Genomic DNA, 24944 nt, shown 5'->3' with positions numbered 1-24944 from the left:
ACTGGGCTCCAGGCTGAATATTTACCATCTACCACCTCTCTCTGCCTTCGACCGGTTAGCCAGTTTTCTATCCAATTGGCCAAATTTCCCTCTATCCCATGCCTCCTGACTTTCCGCATAAGCCTACCATGGGGAACCTTATCAAATGCCTTACTAAAATCCATGTACACTACATCCACTGCTCTACCCTCATCCACATGCTTGGTCACCTCCTCGAAGAATTCAATTAGACTTGTAAGGCAAGACCGACCCTTCACAAATCCGTGCTGGCTGTCCCTAATCAAGCAGTGTCTTTCCAGATACTCGTAAATCCTATCCCTCAGTACCCTTTCCATTACTTTGCCTACCACAGAAGTAAGACTAACTGGCCTGTAATTCCCGGGGTTATCCCTATTCCCTTTTTTGAACAGGGGCACAACATTCGCTACTCTCCAGTCCCCTGGTACCACCCCCGTTGCCAGTGAAGACGAGAAGATCAATGCCAACGGTACTGCAATTTCCTCTCTTGCTTCCCACATAATCCTAGGATATATCCCGTCAGGCCCGGGGGACTTGTCTATCCTCAAGTTGTTCAAAATGTCCAACACATCTTCCTTCCTAACAGGTATCTCTTCTAGCTTAACAGTCCGTTTCACACTCTCCTCTTCAACAATACGGTCCCTCTCGTTCGTAAATACTGAAGAGAAGTACTTGTTCAAGACCTCTCCTATCTCTTCCGACTCAATACACAGTCTCCCACTACTGTCCTTGATCGGACCTACCCTCGTTCTCGTCATTCTCAGGTTTCTCACATACGCATAAAATGCCTTGGGGTTATCCTTGATCCTATCCGCCAAGGATTTTTCATGCCCTCTCTTAGCTCTCCTAATCCCTTTCTTCAGGTCCTTTCTGGCTATCCTGTATCCCTCCACTGCTCTGTCTGAACCCTGTTTCCTCAACCTCATGTAAGCCTCCTTCTTCCTCTTTACTAGACATTCAACCTCCCTCGTCAACCAAGGCTCCCTCACATGACCATTTCTTTCCTGCCTGATAGGTACATACATATCAAGGACACGTCGTATCTGCTCCTTGAAAAAGTTCCACATTTCCACCACATCCTTCCCTGACAGCCTATGCTCCCAACGTATGCTCCTCAAATCCTGTCTTACAGCATCGTAATTTCCCTTCCCCCAATTGTAAAATCTACCTTGTTGTGCGCACCTATCTCTCTCCATAACCAAGGTGAAAGTCACAGAATTGTGGTCACCATCACCAAAATGTTCACCCACTAACAAGCCCACCACTTGTCCCGGTTCATTACCGAGTACCAAATCCAATATGGCCTCCCCTCTGGTTGGACACTCTACATACTGCGTTAGAAAAGCTTCCTGGACACACTGCACAAACACCGCCCCATCCAATCTACTTGATCTGAAGAGCTTCCAATCAATATTTGGGAAGTTGAAGTCGCCCATGACTACGACCCTGTGGCTTCTGCACCTTTCCAAAATCTGTTTCCCAATCTGTTTCTCCACATCTCTGCTGCTACTGGGGGGCCTATAATAAACACCCAACAAGGTGACTGCACCTTTCCTATTTCTGACTTCAGCCCATACTACCTCCAGAGGCAGATCCCCCTCAAACTTCCTTTCTGCAGCCGTTATACCATTTCTAATTAGCAATGCCACCCCCCCTCCTTTTTTCCCACCCTCCCTAATCTTACTGAAACATCTGTAACCAGGAACCTCCAACAGCCATTCCTGTCCCTCATCTATCCATGTTTCTGTGATGGCCACAACATCGTAGTCCCAGGTACCGATCCACGCCTTAAGTTCACCCACCTTATTTCTGATACTCCTTGCGTTGAAGTATACGCACTTGAGCCCATCTCTGTGTCCGCAAGTAGTCCCTGTCAGTGCTACCTTCTCCACAGCCTCCCTACAGTGTAGTGGGGACATTTAGGAGATGCTTTGAGTAGAACTGATTTGATGTAATTTAGAAGGTTGACAACCACACAATATTGTGCTGCTCCATCACAATTGTTTTAAAGAATGATGGCACCATAAAAATATACCTGGATTCAGGCGCCACTTTCACTTAAAAGTTGGCAATCCAAATGCCGATGCTAGAAGAATCAAAACCTATATTTTATTGAGCAAAATTCTTTTCTCAGATGAAGTGAGGCATGGATACTGGCCATTCTTTTGCAAAAGAACCCAAAGAGTTAACATTATTCACGGGACCATATGGAGAGTACGGCTTCTGATGGTTACCATTTGGGCTAACAATTAGCTAAGATATATTCCAATAGTAAATGAATAGGATTGTTGACAATGTTTCTGGTTGTTGATGCCATTGTGGTCATAGTTGAGACAAAAGCACAGAATGATCACAACCTTTATCTGCTAATAACATCAGGGGAACACCAAGGTCTACAATTTAACAGCACAAAGGGCCAGCCCAACACCAGCAAGCAAACCTTCTATGGGCCTGTGCACACCTCCCATAGAGTCAGTCCTGATCCAGTTAGGACTGAGCTATTAAACAAATGCCAATCTCACTGGAAAGGGGAACCTGTGGTGCTGCCTCAGGTTTTGTCAATTTCATCTCACGGTATATTCCCAACTTGTCTAATCATTCCAAGATTCAGGACATTCTTCCTCAATGACAGAGGTGAATGAAAGAGATACATGACAAGTGAGCAAGTAGTGAAATAGCAAAATGCCACACTAGGCAGAGTGCAAGTAAGAAATCCAAATTCAAATTCCTAAGTACTGGTAAAAGTTTCTAGGATATACAATCAATCTGGATGATATAAAGGTATTACATATCATGGTGCAATGTTAAAATGAGCAGAAGCCAGCTCAGGTTAATGTATAGTACACTAATCAAAACTGAAGAGAGTGTCAAAGAAGACATCAATGATGATGTCTGTGTGGAGACATTGAATGACAGCAACTAGCAACAAGGTAACAAAGTTGTCATACTAGCGCAAACAGAGATCAACACATATTTTACGAGATGGATAAATGATCAACAGATCAGGACATTTTGCTAAACCTTCTAAATGTTACACTCAAGTTTGAAACATTGGTCTTGTAACTTCTGTTTTACCTGTTCATGTAATTACTGAATTGGTAACATATGTATATCTGCAACTATGTATATCTGTTTGGGGTGAGTTTTTATCTTGGGAAAAAGTAGGATGTTGTGTTATGTGTCAAGGTCAGTATGTCAGGTACTAAAGAGACAGACTCATGGTATCATCACTGTATTATAACATGAATCCTAGGGGTATAAAGATTTCATACTCATTCTTAACTCGGAACATGCAAGTATGACATTCTATTGAAAATATGCTCCTCTGTCGTAATGTCATGACTTAACATTAGTCCAGACACATTTGTGCCTTCAAGAGACAACACAAGCATTGTTTGATCAGATGAAACACCATGTTGGAAGCAAACGCACACTTTTGAGCATGAGTCCTTCTCGAACAGACGAAGGAGTTTGACAACACATGGCTGGTACATGCTTAGTCAGCATCTGTACTTCCTTACAGACTGTTGATGGAAATGACAGCAAAGCCTGTAGATGTGTGGTGCAAAATATGGTTTCATCTCCCTGGTGAATCTTCACTTGCTGTTCTCCCTCTGGATACTATATAGCAATTGCTGTTCTTGCTAGACTTGCTGATGATGTAGCATTTGCTGTGTCTTTTTTTACGTCATCTTCAGACTTGCAGCAAATTTGCAATGAGCCCAGCACATGATCTTTATCCGAGATTCATGAGCAGGTAATTTGCGAACAATGTCAAAATGATAATGCAATTTTTTTAAAGGTAGTCCTGAGCAACGAAATTTTCATGTGTGGCATCGAGGCTTCCCAAGGAAGTAACTGTCATGCTTCTATAACGAGCTCTGAGGCCTGTCATGCTACTGAAATGTATGTTGTACAAGCAAAGTTTTCATACTATAGTGGGAGTAGAATTCTGCCAATACATCACCATGTCATTCCACACTCTAAAGAAAATATTGACTTCCACATTGCAGACTGTCCTTGAATAGTTACAGTTCAGTGTATGTGTTGGAGCAATGAACATTATCAGGCAGTGATTGGTGCAGAATGTGTTGTTGAAATGGGAACTTCAAGTACAGCTTTTAAGTGCCTTGTTCCTATAACAGTGCTGAGCTGACATCATAAAGAGTCAATTAGTACACACAATGTAACTCTCATGATTGCTTAAGGCCATAATTTTATAATGAATGATCTGCCAATGATGTTCAAATTGAAGCCAGATAGGTGGAATCATTGAATTAGTGGAAACATGATTACTGCAATCATCCCTAGTGGGGCCTAAAACTCCAAGAGTTTTATCCTCCTCTTGTAGATAAAAAAAACTTACTCTACCCACTCTGCACTCAGTGTCTGCCATATTGTGTATTTCTTGCACATTTGACTTTAGTCTAACATGGCAAGGTTTCAACTTCATGTCAATGTAAATGAGTTGCAGGATCCACTTGTGCCACACAAGCATCTCCCCATTCTTTCTGTTCTTGTTTGTGTTCATATGGCTCCATAATCTGCCAGCATCCCACTGTTTCCATTGAGCCCCTTTCAAACTTATAACTATCAAAGCGACAATGCTACCTCCAGAGCCTATGACTAGAAACTCCCATGCCATTGTTGGCCCTGCAACCTTCAGTTGTCCATTTTCCCAAGGACTCCGTGGGCTGCCAATTGATAAGCCCCTGACCCTTACTGACCAAATCCCCATTACTGATCATGGCCCACCACACCGGACTGGCTCGGTAAGGCATCCCTGATAGCCCTCAGGCTGATGTCTCAGCAGCACCCCAAATGGCTTATCAATAATTTCCCAATTGCTTGCACTTGTGGGACTTACAATGATCCAATCCCTGGACTGCAAGGACATGGATCCTCAGATTCTGGAAGGACCACATGATCAACTACTTGGAATTGAATGAGATGAGACCCTTGAATTACTGTAGCAATAACCTCTAACTGGCTGCAGTCCCCATTGGACCGACTAAGTCTGCTCACACTCGATATTGGCACATGGCCATTTGCTAGAAACTTATGCAATATGTTTAACACAAACATGCTGTAAGGTCTATGCTGTAGAACAGTGTCACACGGTAAAACTGTAAGAAAAAGGAATAGGCCATTCAGATCATCAAGCCCACTCCACCATTCAATAGGATCATGGCTAATCAAACATTCCTTAGATGCTGCCCTCACTCCACAATCCTTGATTTCTCTACTGATCAAGAATCTATACATGTCAGCCTTAGATATACACAAAGACTGTGCCCCCCCCCACCCTTCCCACCCCTTCCACAGCCCTCTGTGGCAAGGCATTCCAAAGACTCTCAAGCCTTTGACAGAAAAAAATTCTTTCTCATTCATGTCTTAAATTGATGGCCCTTAATTTTGACACTGTGTGTTTTGGTCTTAGACTCACCCATGAGAGGAACCATCCTCTCAGCATTCACCTGTCAAACCCCTTAAGAATCCTGTACGTTTCAATGAGATCATTCTTCTAAATTCCAATGTTAGAGTCCCAATCTTTTTCACCTTTACTCATAAGACAATCCCTCTGTACTGGGGTAATCCTAGCGAACCTTCTCTGAACTGCCTCCAATGAAATAGTATCTTTCCTTAGATAATGGAACAAACATTGCCTACAATTCTCCAGATGTGGTGTCACAAACACCTTGTACAGTTGCAGTCAGACTTCCTCTGCCGATAGTCCAAACTTTCTGAAATAAGGGTCAATATCCCATTAGCCTTCCTGCTTATCTGCTGCACTGGTGTGCTTGCTTTCTGTGTTTCATGTACAAATCCCCCTAAGTCTTTTTTTGTCCTACCCTAACTGTTCAGTGCTCTCTGCCGTAGCAAGCTGCTTGCTTCTCCCTCACTGACAAAATGAAATGCAACCCCAGATGCTGACAGCCTGTAACTTGTGCATGCTAAGAAAGCAATATGAGCCACACAGAGGTTGGCACCCTGTAAATCAGTGCAGAAGCAATTGGGTATTCTAAGAAAGCAATGTGACACACACACACAGGTTGCTAAGCTTTCAAGTAAGCACAAAGTAAACGCATGCTAAAAAAGCAAGTTAAGAGGCAGAAAACCCATCTTGTGCAGGCACATAACTTGTGTGTCTGTCCCTGTGTACAAAGTAACCTGCAGAAGGATGCAAGTGACAGTTGTCCCTGAGCTCCAAAGCAATTGTTGAAGAGCTGACGTGGTGTGAGAGTTGGTGTGAGAGCAGGCATAATCTGATAAGACTGGTGGCTTGTGATGCCAACTTGCATGTATGACAGAGAGTGGAGGAGGATGGTGAGTGTTCTGGAAATTTGTGCTGAGTGGTTTCAGTGGAGGTGGTGAGAATCAGAAGTGACAAATAATAAGGTGAATTGGGACCTAAATGAGATGCAAATGTATGGCAATAAGTGAGTCACCACTCAAAATGGCAAGATTCTAAAGTTATTATTTAAGGGTTGAGGGGAAATTGCAAAAAGAATTCTCGCTGTAGGAAATGTGATTTTTTTCATCTCTCTGTACTTTCCCACCTTACTCATCATTGTTCATGCTATAGCAGGGAGGGGAAATTTCCATCCTAAAATCTTTAGCTGAGCTATTTGCAATAAAGCATTATTCATCATTCTTTCTGTTTGACACTAAAAATTTTAGAAACAATTCTGAGGGGATATCAGATTCAGGACTTTATTTAGACACTAATACCTTATTTGTACCCTTTGTCATTTTACCAACTGAAACAGTTGGGCAATAGCTGTAAAATGTTCCCTGAGTTTGTGGTCTTTTTTCACAACAATACAGTTCAAGAAGATTTGGAAAGAAACTGATTATTTTGAGAATCAATACTGCTGATGGTGTAGAAATGGATGTTCAGAGAACCTACAGCATGATCATTACTCAAAAGATTTCATGTTTCATAAGACAGGCAAGTACATACATATTTTGAAGAAATATCCAAGCAAATTTGCAACTTGATTTGAGGACAAACTAATATACATGTAGATGTATATAGGTGTGAATCAAACCTGCCTAACAGAGGGAAAAGGCAATAAAATAAACGTAAAACTAAAAAATGATGATACGCATAAAGAGTTTTGATCAGTTTTATCATTTCTAAGTTTTAATGTTTGTCCTTCATAAGGCTACATAACCCTTTTTATGTAATTTTTAAACTTCAAAATAAATCTCCACTTTCTCTCTCTCTCTCCCTCTCGCAATTCACATTTCTATTTCCAACTTACATGGTATGTCCCAGGTCTGACTTCCATACTCTAAAGAAAGCATGGAACATCACCATCCTTTTATTGTGCATCTGAGAGCAAGCCTACCCAGACACCTTGTAGTGCCTCTGTAACAGTTCTTAATGGTATCTGAGAAGAAACTGAAGCCAAAACAATGGCCCCGCACTATCTACTGCAAGTTAATATTCAAATTCTCATGTAACTTCATTAGCTCCCAAAAGCCATTTCTAAAAATCCAATAATCTAACAACAGAAGGTCCCCAAATAAGTTTTCTAAAGCTCCTACAGAGTTTAAGACATTGAAGTGGAAAATTAATGCTGAAAGGCAGTGTTCATAGAATTTCAGCCCACCATTTCAGGAAGAAAAACTGAGGCTCGCGAGAGGAAGTAATTTATCAGGTTTGTTGAAAATCCAATAAAGATTTTAAATCACTGAGATCATATATCAGTATTTACAGATCCTGGAATAGGACACAAAGATAGCTTCCTGCAGGATCGTTTTTGGAAGAAACTCAGTATTTGTATTTTTGATTCACAGAGTCTTTCCAGTGCAAAATGGAAATTCATTGACAATCACAATTTAAATTGTTACAGCAAACTGTCAATGTATACAATAACATTATTAAGTACTTTTGTTTTTTTTAGTGTTTATAACTGAATTAACATGGCTGAAAATATTTTGGTTAAAAGAAATAATTATAGCAACAGGAAACACCGTACAATAAGCAACTGGATCAGTGGGCAGAATCATTCCACACACTGAATGACCAGCATTGGCAAGCAAGCTGGGAAATTTGTGTACAATTAGCAGGGAGGTAATTCTCAACATTGAGAGCAAAAACTTCCATTCTCCAAACAACTGTTGAACAGCAAGACGTGATTTTCACTAGTGAGCAGCAAGAGGCCTATTTGTGAGCATCAAATTAGTTCACTTTATTTAAATACTGCTTCCATTCTCCCAATTGCCAGATAAAAACTAGATGGTGCCAATTCAAGTCATGAAAGTCATAATGATAACCTGACAACTCCTGGTCACCACTTGCTCCTTAAGCCCTTCAACTTGGACACCAGACACCACCCTGTCAGAGCACACACCATGGACAGTAATTGCATGCAATCCCCCATCCACAGATGTTGGTATCTGTGTCGCAACTCACTGGGGTGGTGCACTGAAGACTAAGCCCCATTAATTCTGGAGTCATCGCAAAAGTTAACATTCTTAAAAAAAAATACACAAAATCCCCAAACTACCTGATTATCAGACATGAGGTTGATAGAAAGCACAAATCAGGTGTACATGACAAGAATTGTTATTTATTACAGGTAATAGTTACCTAGATCTGGTAAGCAATTAAATTAAATTAAGTGACCTCTACAAATTGAAACTGCGAACCCCTTATAAAGTCCCCCTGACATGCACACAGCCAAAACACATTAATGGGGGGGAAAGAACACATGGTTGAGGGAAGATTTGAAAAACAGCTCATAGCCTTTGTTCTCAAGATCTCTTGAGTCGGCTCTGAGAGAACAGAAGGTGTCTCCTGCACCTTTTATTTCCCAAATGCTTCCACTGGTTTGCAAGAGACACAGGGTGATTGGTTCACTTTGGAAAAGTCCCTGGCATTTCCACTTTGAAGTCACAACTTACACCATCTACTGAATGAAAGAGAAGTTGGTTTTCTTCAGGCTTAAAATGGTTTATTACGGAGAACTGAGAGACTGTGAATTTGGCTGCTGCAGACCTGCTGCTTTCTCTTCTGGTCTAACTAGCTTCTCAATAATTTATTCACAGGTCAAGCTATTCAGCTTACTGACAACCAAGAGCATCACTGAGCTCTTGGTAAGCTTTGCTTTTGATAATTGGTCTTAGTTCACAAACCAATCGGCTTCACTTGTACACACCCCCTCAGCTCCAGTTTGTCCACACTTTGCTGAAACCCATAGCTGCACAAACAGGGCTCACAAAAAGAATCAAATTCCTTACTTTCAAACCATCATTTTAAAACTACATGTTTCAACACAGTTCTCCATTTCATCTTCAAGTTTTAAAAGGCACAAAAATGAAAAGACAGTCTTTACAATGCTTTTGCCCTTAAGAAAATGGAATGCCAATTCAAAAATATGTTTTATTACAAAACATGAGATATGTAAACAACAAAACACGTTCTTACATCTATTCATTCTTCCTCCACCCTTAGGCAACGTTAAACAATCTTATTAAACATTTTGCTTATTCTAACATTTTACATTCAGAACAATGTATCCACAATTGCATTTTTTTACCTGTAATATGATTAATTTTCACATTAAATGGTTGTATCAAAGTCACCATCTAAATAGACTTCCATTCCAATTTTTAAACCTTTCAATGAAGGCTAGTAGATTATGATCAGTATTAATTCATGTTGCCTTGTTATTGGCTCGGATATAGACTTTAAACTACTGAAGATTCAACAATAATTCCAAAGTTTATTTTCCCATGGTAGAGTACTTCCTCTGAAATTGATTTAATTTCATAGTGAAGTACACCACTGGCTTTTCTATTCCCAACTCAAATACCTGCAATAAAACAACACCTACTCCTAGGTTACTGGCATAATTGCCATTTTGGAAGGCCTGGAAAAATTAGGTGTGGCCAACACTGGCTCACTTATTAAGATTGTCTTTAGCTTCTCAAATGTTACTCAGAATTCTGCATGGATTTGATCACAGAGTATCTCCTTTCTTATTCTTTAATGTTCACTCATTTTGAGCCAGCTTGGATGTTCACTGCATTTGTGTGTTGCCATTTCGTGCTTTGCCTTGCCTTTTTGCACTCTGTCCACTTAGCCAGAGTTCATTGGCTCACAGCGTTTTTGGCTTAACTTGTTTTTTAGTGCAGGAACAAAGCCATGCAGCTTGGCAGGAGTCATCAGTCAAGGGGATGGACATATTAATGAACGCCACAATGCTATGTTAATCTCACAATGCGCCAGATGCCAGCAGTGAATGCGATATAAACATTGCATGTGCATCAACCAAATGGCCATGTCTCAAACTCCAAAGGGAGTAGTCCTCAGTCAAGGAGACCACCTTCAATCAGAGGATCACAGCACTCTAAATCATGGGCCAAATCCAATATCAGTCCGATGACTTGGATATCGTCAGTCGGCCCCTTGGGACAGTCAGGGTCAAGGTCCTGTCATTGTCCAGTGAGAGGAAATCAATGTCGGCCACTCCACCTTCCCCCCCACCCCCCACCCCCCCTCCCCACTCCTCTCTTTCTAAGTCCTTTGTACGCTATTGTCAGCCGTTCTCTCCTAAACTGAGATAAAGAGAAGCATTGAGTGAAATGAAAGAGACTGGCATAGATCTTAGTGCTGTGCAGATGGAGGGGCGGTTGGTGGTGGGAGGTGAGGCACTCCTGAGTGCATGAGAAGGCAGCATAGAAGCAGTGCAGGGTAGTGGTGTGGGGGATTAGGTGGCTCAGAATGAATGGTAGTCTTGACAACAGTAGACCATGAGCCTCAGTTGAAGGTGAGTGCAGCAGAAGATATAGAATGAATGTTAGGTAGCAAAAAGACGATGATGGCTCTGACCTTGTATAGCAGAGGTCAATGACCTTCTTTCTGCATTGCTGGACATTCCTCCTGACTGTGGAAATAGCATTGATCTGTGTGGCAAGCTCATTCTCAGCTGGCAACATTTGGTGGCATAGTCTATTCCATCAGTCCCAAGGGTAAAGGTTGACCCTTGTCTGCAGCACTTTGTTTACCACAGCCTCCAGATCCCTACCAGCAAAGTGGGGTATCAGTTTCCCTTGGGAACCATGCAGGGGCCGCTCCAAACTGATCTAGTGCATGGCTGAGCTTCAACAGTGCAGCTGGAAATCCCAGGAGCTCCCAGCTGTAACACTAGAAGGATATGACCAGTGGGGCACCGAAGGGGGATGCTGGTGCACAGATAATAAGGTACATTGGGATCATAGCGTAAGATAACTTGGAAGGCATCATGGAGAGAAACCCTCCATGAAACTCACTAAAACTGACACATGACCAATTTCTGGTAAGATTTAGCCTGACATTTCTCACATTATTTTTGTGCAAGTACGTAAAAATTGTTAAAGTAAAAATAGGAATACATTGTATTTTTTTAAATATTGCATCAAATTAGAGCAGTAGTTTGATTTGTGCTCTGAAGCATAACATTGGTATTTGCAGAAAACGTGCACATAAACCTCCTCAGATTAGTTTCGAGTGGTAAAATAATTCAGAACCACCTAACTGTTCATATGATTTAAAGGGAAACACAATAAAGTTATCCAAATCAAAAAGTCAAACTGCAGAGATCCACCAAAAGGCTGGGGATATTTCCTCCTATTTGTTTGACAATGATATACTATGGAAAAGTGCACAGTGTATTAATTTCATTTAATTCCTTATGTTATCAATAACATGGAAATGATTATCCCTTCTGTGGAGGTGGCAAGGAAGGTGCTGAGATGGGCAAATAACTGGGTGAGTTAGACTCAGAGAGATACATAACTCTTCCTTGCCATCTCAGTGACTCAGGTCTACATGCAATCTTCTTGACTCGTCATCAACTAAAGCTCTTATTTTGTCATTACAATGGTCAATAAAGGGTCTACTCACCATTGGTTTGATTATCTGCCGTCCCAGCAGACAAGGAAAGTGACTGGTTCCAATTGAGGTTTGACCTGTTGATTGAGTTAAGAGGGCAACGCAGTGGCAAACTCCAACTTTGCCTCTAACCTCCCTCTCTCCACAAGCTCCACCTCACTTGACAGGAAAGAAAAATACTTATCTTCTCACTGTTTAAGCCACTAGCTTCTGAGCATATGCACTCGGCTGTACTATAACACCTGTTTCTTCAATGCGAATTGGCTTTAACATAATTGAAGAATTTAGATCGTTATTTGTAGAATGCATACTTTCCTTATTTGTGTTGAATATAACATGATTTTGGCCCCATTAGTTTATATGGCATGCCTATTGCATGATGTTCTTATAATGTGAGATCCCACGAAAATTGAACTATCACATTACATCAGAACTGACTGTAATGACAATTTCTCAGAGCCAGAAGGTGCTGGTCTCTGATTAGCTGACAGCTTCTGGCGGAGCAGCATTTCAATATCCAGGCTCATTTGCCAAGAAGCTTGCCAGTAAGTTCTCACATGTCTGAAGGGAGCTTGATCTGGCAAGGTTTCTTTCTGTTAGGGTGAGTGGGGAGGTCACCTCTGAAGGTGCCTGACCACACTTGTGCATGGAGCACTAAATCTCGGCCTAAAAAGCTAAAATATCAAACACATACATGTGATTTTTAATTTGGTTATGTGGCTAATGAAAAGATAATCTTCAGTGATTGATTTGTGCTTGAAATGGGAAATAGATGCCTTTGGCCATTATTTCAAGTCAGCAATTGAATCAATAGGCCAAAGAATTTGCCTTTCCCCAGTTCAGTTCCCTGGATTTAACTGAGTTTCTGAAATGTCCTGCAGATGTCAATGTTCTAGGATGAACAGATGGTTATTCAAGGTAATGGCAGCACACTTTAATAATAAGTGTTACTATGTACACAAACAGACATGAGGATTGGAAAGATTTAAAACTCATCACCTCCAGTCATCAGGACCCTTTCCAATCTGTGCCATTAGAACCAGAAAAATGTTCAAGCAGCACCAAATATATATTTACATAAAATATACAGATCTATATATACTTAATTTTCTACACAAACTTGACATCGTGGATAAAAGGTAATGAAATGTAATTTCTATAACAATCACATTTTATTTTGCTTAAATACAATGGTAAGTTGGTGCAAAATTTTTCTGGAAACTAACAATATACCAAGTATACTAACCATTTTAAGATGCAGCATATTGGGCTGACCATATGTTCCAGTACTGCTCAGTGGCTGAGTGATTCATGCCCGTCATATTCTAGTATATCAATTAAACCTCCTTGAATTCTGCATGATTTGTGTCTGTGTTATTAAACCCTGCTAATTCATCCCACTTATATGTATGTTATAAATCTCTAGGAGTGCTGCATGATTCATGAGAATCTGCAAGCATGTTACTGCAAATTTTGTGCTTGTAATTAACAATAAATTGTTTATAATATTGTGCAATTAAATCTTCCAGTCACACTGCAAACAAACAATAAAATGGAGTTTTGTTTTAATATATTTGAAGGTAAAGATTTCCGTCTTTATGATTAATAGATTATCAGCTTATCTTCACAAACATTATTATTTGTTATTGAATTTATTAATAGATACAACCCAACCAGTCTGTAAGTCACCTTGGGACCAATCTTACATTCTCATTATAGTGCTACCTAGATTTGAAAATTAATGAACAGTAACATATTCTTTTCATTTTTTATTACATATAGATCATCGTATTTGTATTATAATTTTACAGTATTGTACACATCTCCTGCTTTTAACAATTTCTTTACTATAAAAGCACCAAATTTTAGAAGATGGAATTCAGATGACTGCAATGCCCATTGGCAAATGGTCACATGGATATCTCTAGTACTTCTTTACATATTCACGTTCACATATGATAATATAACACTATTTTATAAATGTGCAAATATCAAACATAATGCTCTCAACAAAAGTGTGTGCATTTATGTATGTGAATTATTTATAAAAAGTAAAGTATATAGTGATACCAAAGGCAATATATTGAAATGGATGAAAAATTTGCCTAAAGTGTGACCTCTATATAACTGTTTGACATATTTTTAAAAAAAAACAGATTAGAACTTATTAAGTTCTATAACTGGATTTCACTGTGATGTCTTCTAAGATGTCAGCTCTATCAGTAGAGTTGGGGCTAATTCTGTATGAATTTAGAAGTAAAGTAGAACTGATTTCACCAGATGTAGTTTGGATTTTTTGGAGCAGTTCAGCTGGACTTGAATCCAACCAGTCAAATTCAACAATTGCATTATGGTATACAGTAAATACTTAGATTTGTTTTAAGCTATTCTTTGGAGTATGTTTGTTTTTGGTGTGCAGCAGAATATATAATTTTCTGGGAATTCTTAATGAAACCAAATAGAGTCCAGTTTTGTTTTAGTCCTATTAACAAGCCAACTTCAGGGAATTTAAATTATTTTGGCCTGACACCCTATTCAGTTAATCAGAAAAGGAAATTCCATCCCTTGTTTCACATGAGAATAGAGACACCCTTTTTTTTTGGTGGTAGAATCTTGTGTCCTTTGTGTGTACTGCTTTCTGCATTTTTTTTGAGCTGTAGACTAGTTTTAATTTTGAAAAATGAAATATTAAAAATCTTTGATGTAACCTGTGTTATATAAATAATGCATTTTAAAAGTCAAAATTTATGTGACATGTACAGTATATTTAATTTTATTCTTGTGTAGGTATAAAGAACCATATAATTCACCCATGACTGTATTGCTCAAGGATTATTCTGCTTTCTTTCATCTTAAAATACCTCAGATTATTCTGTACCACTACATCTGAAACAGTGTCCATCTCCCTGAAATAAATGATCATATAATTAACAAGGATGAATCATCAGAGAATTCCAACACTGTTCAAGTGTTCTAGTCAAAGGTGGAACTAATTCATTTCAACTGATTTCCACTGCTTGCTGCACATTTTTGATTTTTTTAAATTCCTGGCAACAGCCTTAGATTCATGAGTCCATACATCAAGTCAGTAGTTTAATGCGCAAATGAAATTGAATTCAAAGCAGAAAACTAACTGAAGGACAGAAACAAAGGTGCTCAGTAATGTGGTTTTATTAATCTGGAGTATTGCATTTGCATAATTATTTCTTCTTTTAATGTGCCTACAGACGCTGAATGTTATAATGAAGAGCTTGTTCTTGGCAAGAGCAACAAAATGCATTCATTGTGCCAAAAAATAATATTCTTGTAAGAAAGACAACTATTTGAAAATTAGTTGCTTTGATTTTGGATTGCAAGGAGATCAAATTGTGTGTCAATTTGATTTCAAAAATTGTCATCATATATTGTTTATGCAAAACTAAATCTTTATTACTTAATCAATTAGGAACTCAAGCTAATTATTCAACCAATAATCAATTGTATACTACAGAAATAATACAACATAGCATTTAGTGCACAATTACTCAACTAAGTTATGCATGAATGTAATCTTATCACAGCAAAACAGAAACTATGGGAGATTGTTAGTGAAAATACAGGGTACAGAGTGTGACTTCCTTAAGTAAAATCTGGTAACTTCATCATTCTTGAACTACTCAGACAGAATGATAGCTCTCTTTCTAATGGTTGCATTTTGAAAATGAGGAGGACATCCTGACTTAAGTGCTATTACTGTGTTATTTTGGCAGCTGATGTAAAATACTTAGAAGTTTGGCCATGCATGGACTCTGGCTCTCTCTGGCTAATGTGTACAGTGTCTCTTGATTAATACATTTTTTTTTTACTAATACTCAGTCCACTTATGTATGTACTCAAATGAGATTTTATGGGAACTTTCTTGCATAGCATTTCAAGTTGGCCTTTTATCAAGCTTAATAGATATCTATTTGTTTCTAAGATACTCTCTTATTTCTGAAGCTGATGTTGTGGTAAGTATTTCAAAATTACGGAATCATAAAATCATAGGAGGCCATTTTCCCCTCATGTTTGTGTCTGTTCTTTGTGGAGTTATCCAAATTATTTCACTCTTTGCTTCCTCTGCTGTCACTTTGCCCTTGAAGTATTCCCCCAATTCCCTTTTGAAAGTTAGTAATGGATATACTTTCACCACCCATTAAAGCAGTACATTCCAGATCACAAACCATTGCAGAGAAAAAAAAACTCATCAGGCCTTTAATTCTTTCACTGAATACCTTGGGCTGGATTTCTGGAGAGGTGTGAAGGTCAGCTTGGAGTCATATTTGCCAGCAAATTTGTATCAACAGCCAGCACACCAGTCTACTGGCATGATCCTGCCTTCAGCAAATTTTAGACCTTTCACTACATTGACATTCAGCTCGCGTGCAATCATGGAAAGATCTTTCTGAAGGAGTGTGCAAGATAGGTGTGGATTTTTTGCAATGGTTTAATCAAAAGACAATCACAATACCCTGGCATGTTGACGTCTATAAACACACTTAAAGATAAAATGAGAGATACCCATTCTAACATAGTAGGTGACATACAGCAGATACCTGAACAGTGAAGCCCAACAGTGTATATTGGGTAAATAACATAAAGTAGCTACAGTGAATTCTGTACTATCACAAGGTATGTTCAAGCGGGATAAAGGGCTATGGGGAGCAGGCAGTGGACAGTGGACATTTCTGGCATGCCACAGTAATGGGTGGCAAAAAAGGTCAATTATAGGCGCTATTAAGGCACTCTCTGAGTGGTGCCTGGAACTTTCCACATGGCAGCTGGTGCTTCCCCCATTCTCTAAATATTGCCTGATAGATGAAAGGAGGTTGGACCACGAATGTTTCTGTTAAATCATATCAGCCACTTGTGCAAGAGATCTGCGGGCACTTTATTGGCACACTCTAGAAGCAATGGTTACTTCTTATTTTTGGGTACTAAAAAGTCTGACAGGTTTGTTCTGAGGCAGCCAACATCGGCTGTACTCAGCAAAATCAAACCCACCTGCAGCCAAATAAATGTTCCTCAACAACCTTTAAGTTGTAAACAACAGTATTCTTTTAAAAGATATATGCCTGTAGATAGGGTCAGGGGGATTGCTAGCTACTGCTGGTAATCAATGCTGTTCCCAATCCATGTTATCTACCTGTCAACCAATACCTCTCCACCCTACCTCTGCATAACGGCTATCTATTCTGTACACAAGCCATCACTGCCTCTCAATTCAATCAACCTTCCATTTCCTGCTTTCCCCAATTTCCTCACCTACTTGCAGGCAACAGGAACACAAGCTCTTCCATTGCACTTCACCAATCAGCTGCCTGTTGCTGTCTGCAGTCCATGAACTCCATCGAAATGAGGTCCAAGTCTTAGTACATTGGATTCCACAAGTGTCATTATTCAGGTTTCTAGTTCATAGAACTTTCTTCGATAGTTGGATAATTTTAATGGATGTAGAACATTCTGAACTCTCTACAATACCAGGCACCTTTGTGATGTTAGAAAGAGAAGGAGAAGGAAATAGAACTGAAGCTGCAAATGCAATAAGTGGAAGATAATGTATTTGCACAACTCTTAACAGAATATGCAGATCCAGGACAACCTACTTGCTCCTTGACAAAGTGCAATGTATTGGAAGGCTGCATAGCTTTCAGGCAGATACAAAAGAGTTGTGTTACTTGCAGCAACAAGGCTTCAATTAGTTCTCACTGCTCAAACAGCACGTGCCATCACAGTCAAAGTTAATTCTTTGCCTCCAACTCTTTCCTGGCTGCCACATGGGATAACATCAGTAAGTCTACACTTTATGCTAGAATTAAGATGGTGACTGGTGTAATATTTCACACAACAAACATTTCCCTCATATGTCCCAGGAAGAAGTAGAAGTGGCAGATAGGGATCTTGGGTTCTAGCAGATTCTCCTCATGTCAACAGCCTTCATGATTCGTAGGAATATAATCTGTTAATGTACAACTTGTGTATGATCACTAGTAGTACATCATGTAGGATGTGTCCACTCTATTAGCAGTTGCCGTGATGCTTCTACAACAAGCTACAAACCCTGACCTTCGGGCTATCTGACAACAAAGCAAATTTTTGTAATGTACTGACTTGAAAGTAGAGTGGAATCCCACTTTTCTCCCCTATGTTCTGAAAAAATTTCTGTGTTTCCTATTCATCATCACCGAGGAACAGGAGAATCGACGTTTCGGGCATCAGCCCTTCTTCAGGCTGATGCCCGAAATGTCGATTCTCCTGTTCCTTGGATGCTGCCTGACCTGCTGCGCTTTTCCAGCAACACATTTTCAGCTCTGATCTCCAGCATCTGCAGTCCTCATTTTCTCCTATTCATCATCACCTCCCACCTCACCCCCCATCCTCATCTCCACATACCTAATTTCACAACTTCAAAGCCTCACCTACTTGAAGGCCACAGTAATGCTAGAAATATTCAAATTTGGTTTACTCTTCATTGGCTCTCTATTTGCATCATTTGATTCCACTGAATTGAAACCTGGAGTAAAATTAGGGGTGTCATTATTCAAGCACAGGAAATGTTCTCAGCATTTACTTTGAATTTCTGCCACATCCAGACCTCAACTTTTGCAACAAGCTGAAATTGTCAAGTTAAGATTTCAATCAACGTATTAATAGACAAAAAATGGGAAAATGTCATTATTATACAATAACTAATCAAATTGATTGTTGTAAAATTCAATTTACAACTTCATTGTAAGATTTAGTCACTCAAAATTTGTAACTTTTTCATAAAGTTTTTTGTGTGATTAATGGGAAAATGAGAACAGAGTGTCAACTGGTAACCAGATCAATAAATTATAGACTGGCTAGGCAATTTCCATCAAATGTAGCATAGGAGTCATTAAAGTCTGATGAAAAGTATGATGAGAAGAGCAGCAATAGGATTTAAAATTTTGTCAGGGTTGGGGGGGGGGCAGAATTGTTGGGAATAGCTGTTAAACAAGGATGTATTTTCCAAAGATGAGGAATTCTGTACAGATGCTATACTCTGGAAACCATTGACAAAAAGGAGAACTGAATACATGATGTACATTATAGTCTACCATGGGTGGCAGAATGGAGACACCTACTTGCAATGATCTCCCAGTCAATGGATAGAGTGACTATCTCCATGGAATAACTAAGGTTGCAATCCACTTAGACCATGTCCACATGACCGAGGCCAGGTATACGTTGAATGCCAAAATGCCTGTTGCTTAAATAGAATAGCAAGTAGGTTAATCTTGGTCTTTCCTACATGTTATTTGCTAGTCCATGAGAGAGATAATTGTAAAAAGACACATGAGGTGTTTCCACTCTCACCCATGAGGCCTACTTGATATAATAACAATGTCCCTGGCACCAGTGCGAGTAGCTAATGCTGTACTGCTTCACTAGCTTCCTCCTCATCATCATTCTCATCCTTTTCCTCCACATCCTCAGTATCATTACTGATAATCTCTGATCGCTGCCTTACTTTCCTTGCAGATTAAAACCTCACTACTACGCAATGCTGTATAAAGCAATCTTCTGGGGATCTGAGGTGCTACATGCAAAATAGTCTGTTCAAATCATTCTGTGCACCTGAAGAGTAACTTAAGCAAACCAATGGTTTGTTTAATAAAATAGGAACATAGAACATAGGAATTAGGAGTGGGAGCAGGCAATTCAGCCCAACGAGCCTGTCCCACCATTTAACAAGAGCATAGCTGATCTTATCCTGGTCTCAACTCCACTTTCCTGCCTGCTCCCCATAGCCCTTTATCCCGCTTGAACATACCTTGTGATAGTACAGAATTCACTGTAGCTACTTTATGTTATTTACCCAATATACACTGTTGGGCTTCACTGTTCAGGTATCTGCTGTATGTCACCTACTATGTTAGAATGGGTATCTCTCATTTTATCTTTAAGTGTGTTTATAGACGTCAACATGCCAGGGTATTGTGATTGTCTTTTGATTAAACCATTGCAAAAAATCCACACCTATCTTGCACACTCCTTCAGAAAGATCTTTCCATGATTGCACGCGAGCTGAATGTCAATGTAGTGAAAGGTCTAAAAGTTCACAAACTCTCCTAGTTATTTTGTAAAGTTTGTCATTTGTGTGCAATTGACAGTGACCTCCATCAGTGGAAAGTCAGCCAATACTGTAAAGCCAGGTACCCACTCATGCTGACTGACAATGCTACAGATAAGATTCAAATAATTGCTAGAAATGCCAAACATCACTACCAGTTTCATTGTTTTTGCAGACTGGCAAATAGAAGTCTCCAGATGTGTGTCCTACAATTCTTAAAAGGTTCTGAAGGCAAAATATTACTTTGATAGCCACTGGTAACTCCTGACCACTACATCTAGCAAGTAGTAGGTATTATTTTTCTGCTTGTCACTGCTATGCTCTGCTTAGCCCAGAGATGGACTTCAAACACATACAAAGATGTGGACAGGGAAGATCTATCAGTTCATCCAATTTCCTACATAAATGTCATATCTTCTACATCATAATACATATGTTTCCCACCCTTCATAGAGGCTGGGTACTTTTTTTAGATGGAGGAAAAAGCAGATAAAAAGCCCAGCTCAGTTAAGAATATTAAAATAAGCAATATTTGTCGCTAACTCTCTTAAGCAATCAAAACATAACCATGAAATCTCACTTGCAGCCCCTGCATCTTTCCAAAGCCTCACTATCATCAAATTGTGAGGAAACCAAAACTGGATACAGTATTGTAACTGTGAACTATCCAAGATTTTGTGCAAGGACAAAATACTGTAGGTTTTTTTGTGCATCATCCTGTAAATGGATCATAATTTCCCTGGCTAGTGTCTCCCAGAATTTGTCTTGACCTTTACTGTTCTAGACATAAAAACACCCACACCTCTTTCCTTCAATGTTCGCCCTTTTTCCTGAACAATGTGTTTATATATACGCAATTAATCCTTCCAACATACCACTTCACATCTCTATTGTAAACTTTATTTAACAGTCATGGCCCAATCAAATTATAGATCTGCTTGTAGATACTGAGTACTGCCTGTAGTCCTATGAATATGTGCAACATCTTCCAGTCTTTTCTCAATCCAGTGCAGTACCCTGTCACAAATATCAAAGTCTTCAATCTGGTTGAGAAGCTCTTTATTTAGTGTTTTGTCAAAATCTATTTGAAAGACTAACAGACTAATATCTAATAGCTTTCCCAGAACCACAATCTTTGTGAATTCTTCAAAAAGTACAGATCAGACAATGAATTGTGAATTATTTTACCAAAACTTCAGTGTAGGTTGTATCATCCCTCTCAATATTGTAAATTCATAAGACAGCCGATATTTGAGTGATATTCAAAATGAAGATATTGTACCAAACACTGGTGTACCCTAAACCCTCACCCACTTACCTGTCATCATATACCGAAACCCCCTGCCAAATGTACCCCCTCGCCTACATGTAATCTTTACTCCCCCATCCAATGAGCATCCTACAACTTCATCCAAGTGGCAGCTACCCATGCAAGTAACATTACTTTCTCAGTCATGCCACCTGTAACCCTCATTCACCTGACATACTAACCCCTCACTAATGTGGCACCCTATTCACTTAATTCACCTGCTGCCTGTACCCCCTTGACACCCTGGCAATCTAAATCAATGCCCACTTGGCACTCAAATCCATCACCCACTTGCCATATATATCCCTGACCCCCCTGGCATGCTATCCTGCCGCCTAGCTACCACATATACCACTCACCCACCTTGCTACCTATATCCCTAATGATGTACAAATTGGACCCTTCACTCACTTGTCATCTACCCTTTCATACACGAAGTAACCTATCCCAACATCCAAGTATTACCCTACCCCTTGCTTGCCTTACATGTATACCTTCCCAGCAGCAGAATACAGTCGATATTTGAAAAAGGGAACATGGTTTTCATGCAAACCTGCTGTCTGGGTGGCTGCAAGGAGTCCTGATCCCACTGGTAGCGCTTCAGCTCGGAAGGTTTCTAGCCCAGAAGATCACCAAAAACACTTCTTCAAAGGTCACCAAAAAACTTCTAACCTGATGTGAGTTAGAAATGGGGATTACAACCCAAATTAAAAGATTCAGACCAATAATGTCTGGTTATAAATAATGTTGGATTATGTTGTCTGAGATGGTTTAGTTAATGTTCTCGGTTTTCTAAACATTTTACACATTTCCCTGATTTTGCTACACTAAGCCGAAAGAGATTTCCACATAATCAGCTGATGAAGCTGTAATTAACACTACTTTTCTCTTTAAAATTTCAAGCTCCAAATTAAGTCTGAGTAGCTTGTTTAATTTAGTTCAGTTATACTTATATTTTCAGGATGACTATTCCTAATAACATTGAAATTATATCATTAACTGGTATAATGAGAAATTTGCAGTTATCATAAAGTACTACATTTACAGAATTATACAATAATAATACAGGTAGAACATATCAAGATATAAAACAATTTCTTTACCTCCACCAAGGAATCAAAATTTAAAGATGTTTACATCAATCATTAGATGTAAATAAGATAGATGAATTAATGATACCTGCAGCTAATGTTTGGCCTCAGCTAATTTCACTTGTAACACATCAATCCGATTGCCAACAGAGATGGTGAAGTTATAAAATCTGTAGGGCTTCAAATCTGTCACTGTTTAGGATCTCTCTTTGACTGTTACTTTATGAAACACCTGTATACAAAATAAGTATGATAGTCAACATGGCTTTGTGCAGAGGAAATCATGTCTCACAAACTTGATTGAATTTTTTGAAGAAGTAACAAAGAAGATTGATGAGGGCAGAGCATTAGATGTGATCTATATGGACTTCAGTAAGACGTTCGACAAGGTTTCCCATGGGACACTGATTAGCAAGCTTAGATCTCATGGAATACAGGGAGAACTTGTCATTTGGATACAGAGCTGGCTCAAAGGTAGAAGACAGAGGGTGGTGGTGGAGGGTTGTTTTTCAGACTGGAGGCCTGTGACCAGTGGAGTGCTATAAGGATCGGTGCTGGGCCCTCTACTTTTTGTCATTTACATAAATGATTTGAATGCGAGCATAAGAGGTACAGTTAATAAGTTTGCAGATTACACCAAAATTGAAGGTGTAGGACAGCGAAGAGTGTTACCTCAGATTACAACACTATCTGGACCAGAGGGGCTGAGAAGTGGCAGATGGAGTTTAATTCAGATAAATGCGTGGTGCTGCATTTTGGGAAAGCAAATATTAGCAGGATTTATACACTTAATGGTAAGGTCCTAGGGAGTGTTTCTGAACAAAGAGACCATGGAGTGCAGGTTCATAGCTCCTTGAAAGTGGAATTGCAGGTAGATAGGATAGTGAAGAAGGCGTTTGGTATGTTTTCCTTTGTTGGTCAGAATATTGAGTACAGGATTTGGGAGGTCATGTTGCAGCTGTACAGGATATTGGTTAGGCCACTGTTGGAATATTGTGGGCAATTCTGGTCTCCTTCCTATCGGAAAGATGTTGTGAAACTTGAAAGGGTTCAGAAAAGATTTACAAGGATGTTGCCAGGGTTGGAGGATCTGAGCTACAGGGAGAGGCTGAACAGGCTGGGACTGTTTTCCCTGGAGCGTTGGAGGCTGAGGGGTGACCTTATAGAGGTTTACAAAATTATGAGGGGCATGGATAGGATAAATAGACAAAGTCTTTTCCCTGGGGTTGGGGAGTCCAGAACTATAGGACACAGGTTTAGGATGAGAGGGAAAAGATATAAAAGAAACCTAAGGGGCAACCTTTTCACGCAGAGGGTGGTACGTGTATGGAATGAGCTGCCAGAGGATGTGGTGGAGGCTGGTACAATTGCAACATTGAAGAGGCATTTGGATGGGTATATGAATAGGAAGGATTTGGAGGGATATGGTCCAGGTGCTGGTAGGTGGGACTAGATTGGGCTGGGATATGTGGTCGGCATGGACGGATTGGACCGAAGGGTCTGTTTCCATGCTGTACATCTCTATGACTCTATGACTCTAGTGTTATAATCCTACACCATTAAGTATTACTTTACCTTATGCTTTGAGGAAGAGGTTAAAAATGGTGGCTCTATAATTATTGTTGATCATGCTGTTTGGACACATCTCAAGAGCAGCTGAGAGGTGAAGTAACTGATGATATTATCACTGCATCTCAAGACCTTTACAGAGTCATAGAGCTGTACAGCACAGAAACAAACCATTTGATCTAACCCGTACCTGCCAACAAGATTTCCTAAATTAATTCAGTCCCACTTGCCAGCCTTTGGCCCATATCCTTCTAAGCCCTTCCAATTCATGTACCCATGCCTTGAAAATGTTGTAATTGTACCAGCCTCCATCACTTCCTCTGGCAGCTCATTCCACACATGCTCCACCCTCTGTGTGAAAAAGTTGCCCTTTAGGTCCCTTTTAAATTTTTCCCCTCTCACTCTAAACCTATGCTCTCAAGATTTGGAGTCCCTTACGCTGGGAAAGGAACCTTGGCTATTCACCCTAACTATGCCCTCCTTGATTTAAAGTACTTTTAATAAGATCACCCCTCAACTTTCAATGCTCCATGGAAAATAGCCCCAGCTCTCCCATAACGCAAACCCTCCAAACCCGGCAACCTCCTTATAAATCTTTTCTGCAAATTTTTGATTTTAACAACATCTTTCCTCTAGCAGGGAGGCCAGAATTGAATGCAATATTCCAAAAGTGGCCTACCAATGTCCTGTTCAGCCATATTTATAAAAATCAACCTATTTGAACATGTTATAATATACCTCAATGGCCATTACATCCCAGGTGGAATTTGAATCCAGACCTTCTAACCCTGACATAGGGACATGATCATATTGCCACAAGACCTTTAATTGTAGCTCTTAATGTTAACAGTAACGTTGATGCACCTGAGATTGATGTTATTTCTCATACAAGAATTAACTCCAGCATCTCACAAACCAAGAACACTTAGTACAGTGAAGTTTAAAAAAAAATAA

General features: G+C 39.7%; 1 protein-coding gene across 1 annotated transcript in view; it reads right to left on the bottom strand.

Moving 5' to 3' along the window:
- ush2a (Usher syndrome 2A (autosomal recessive, mild)) overlaps positions 1–24944 on the bottom strand; it is a 929735-nt gene that overhangs the window by 723943 nt on the left and 180848 nt on the right. The window contains 2 exon segments of the mRNA XM_072580162.1: positions 22510–22554; positions 22557–22653. Of these exon segments, the coding sequence (XP_072436263.1) occupies positions 22510–22554; positions 22557–22653 (142 nt within the window).

Source organism: Chiloscyllium punctatum, chromosome 11 (genome assembly GCF_047496795.1).
Source record: "Chiloscyllium punctatum isolate Juve2018m chromosome 11, sChiPun1.3, whole genome shotgun sequence".
Taxonomy (NCBI): domain Eukaryota; kingdom Metazoa; phylum Chordata; class Chondrichthyes; order Orectolobiformes; family Hemiscylliidae; genus Chiloscyllium; species Chiloscyllium punctatum.
Note: the sequence above shows the minus strand (reverse complement) of the source record. Positions and strands in the feature narration are given on the sequence as shown.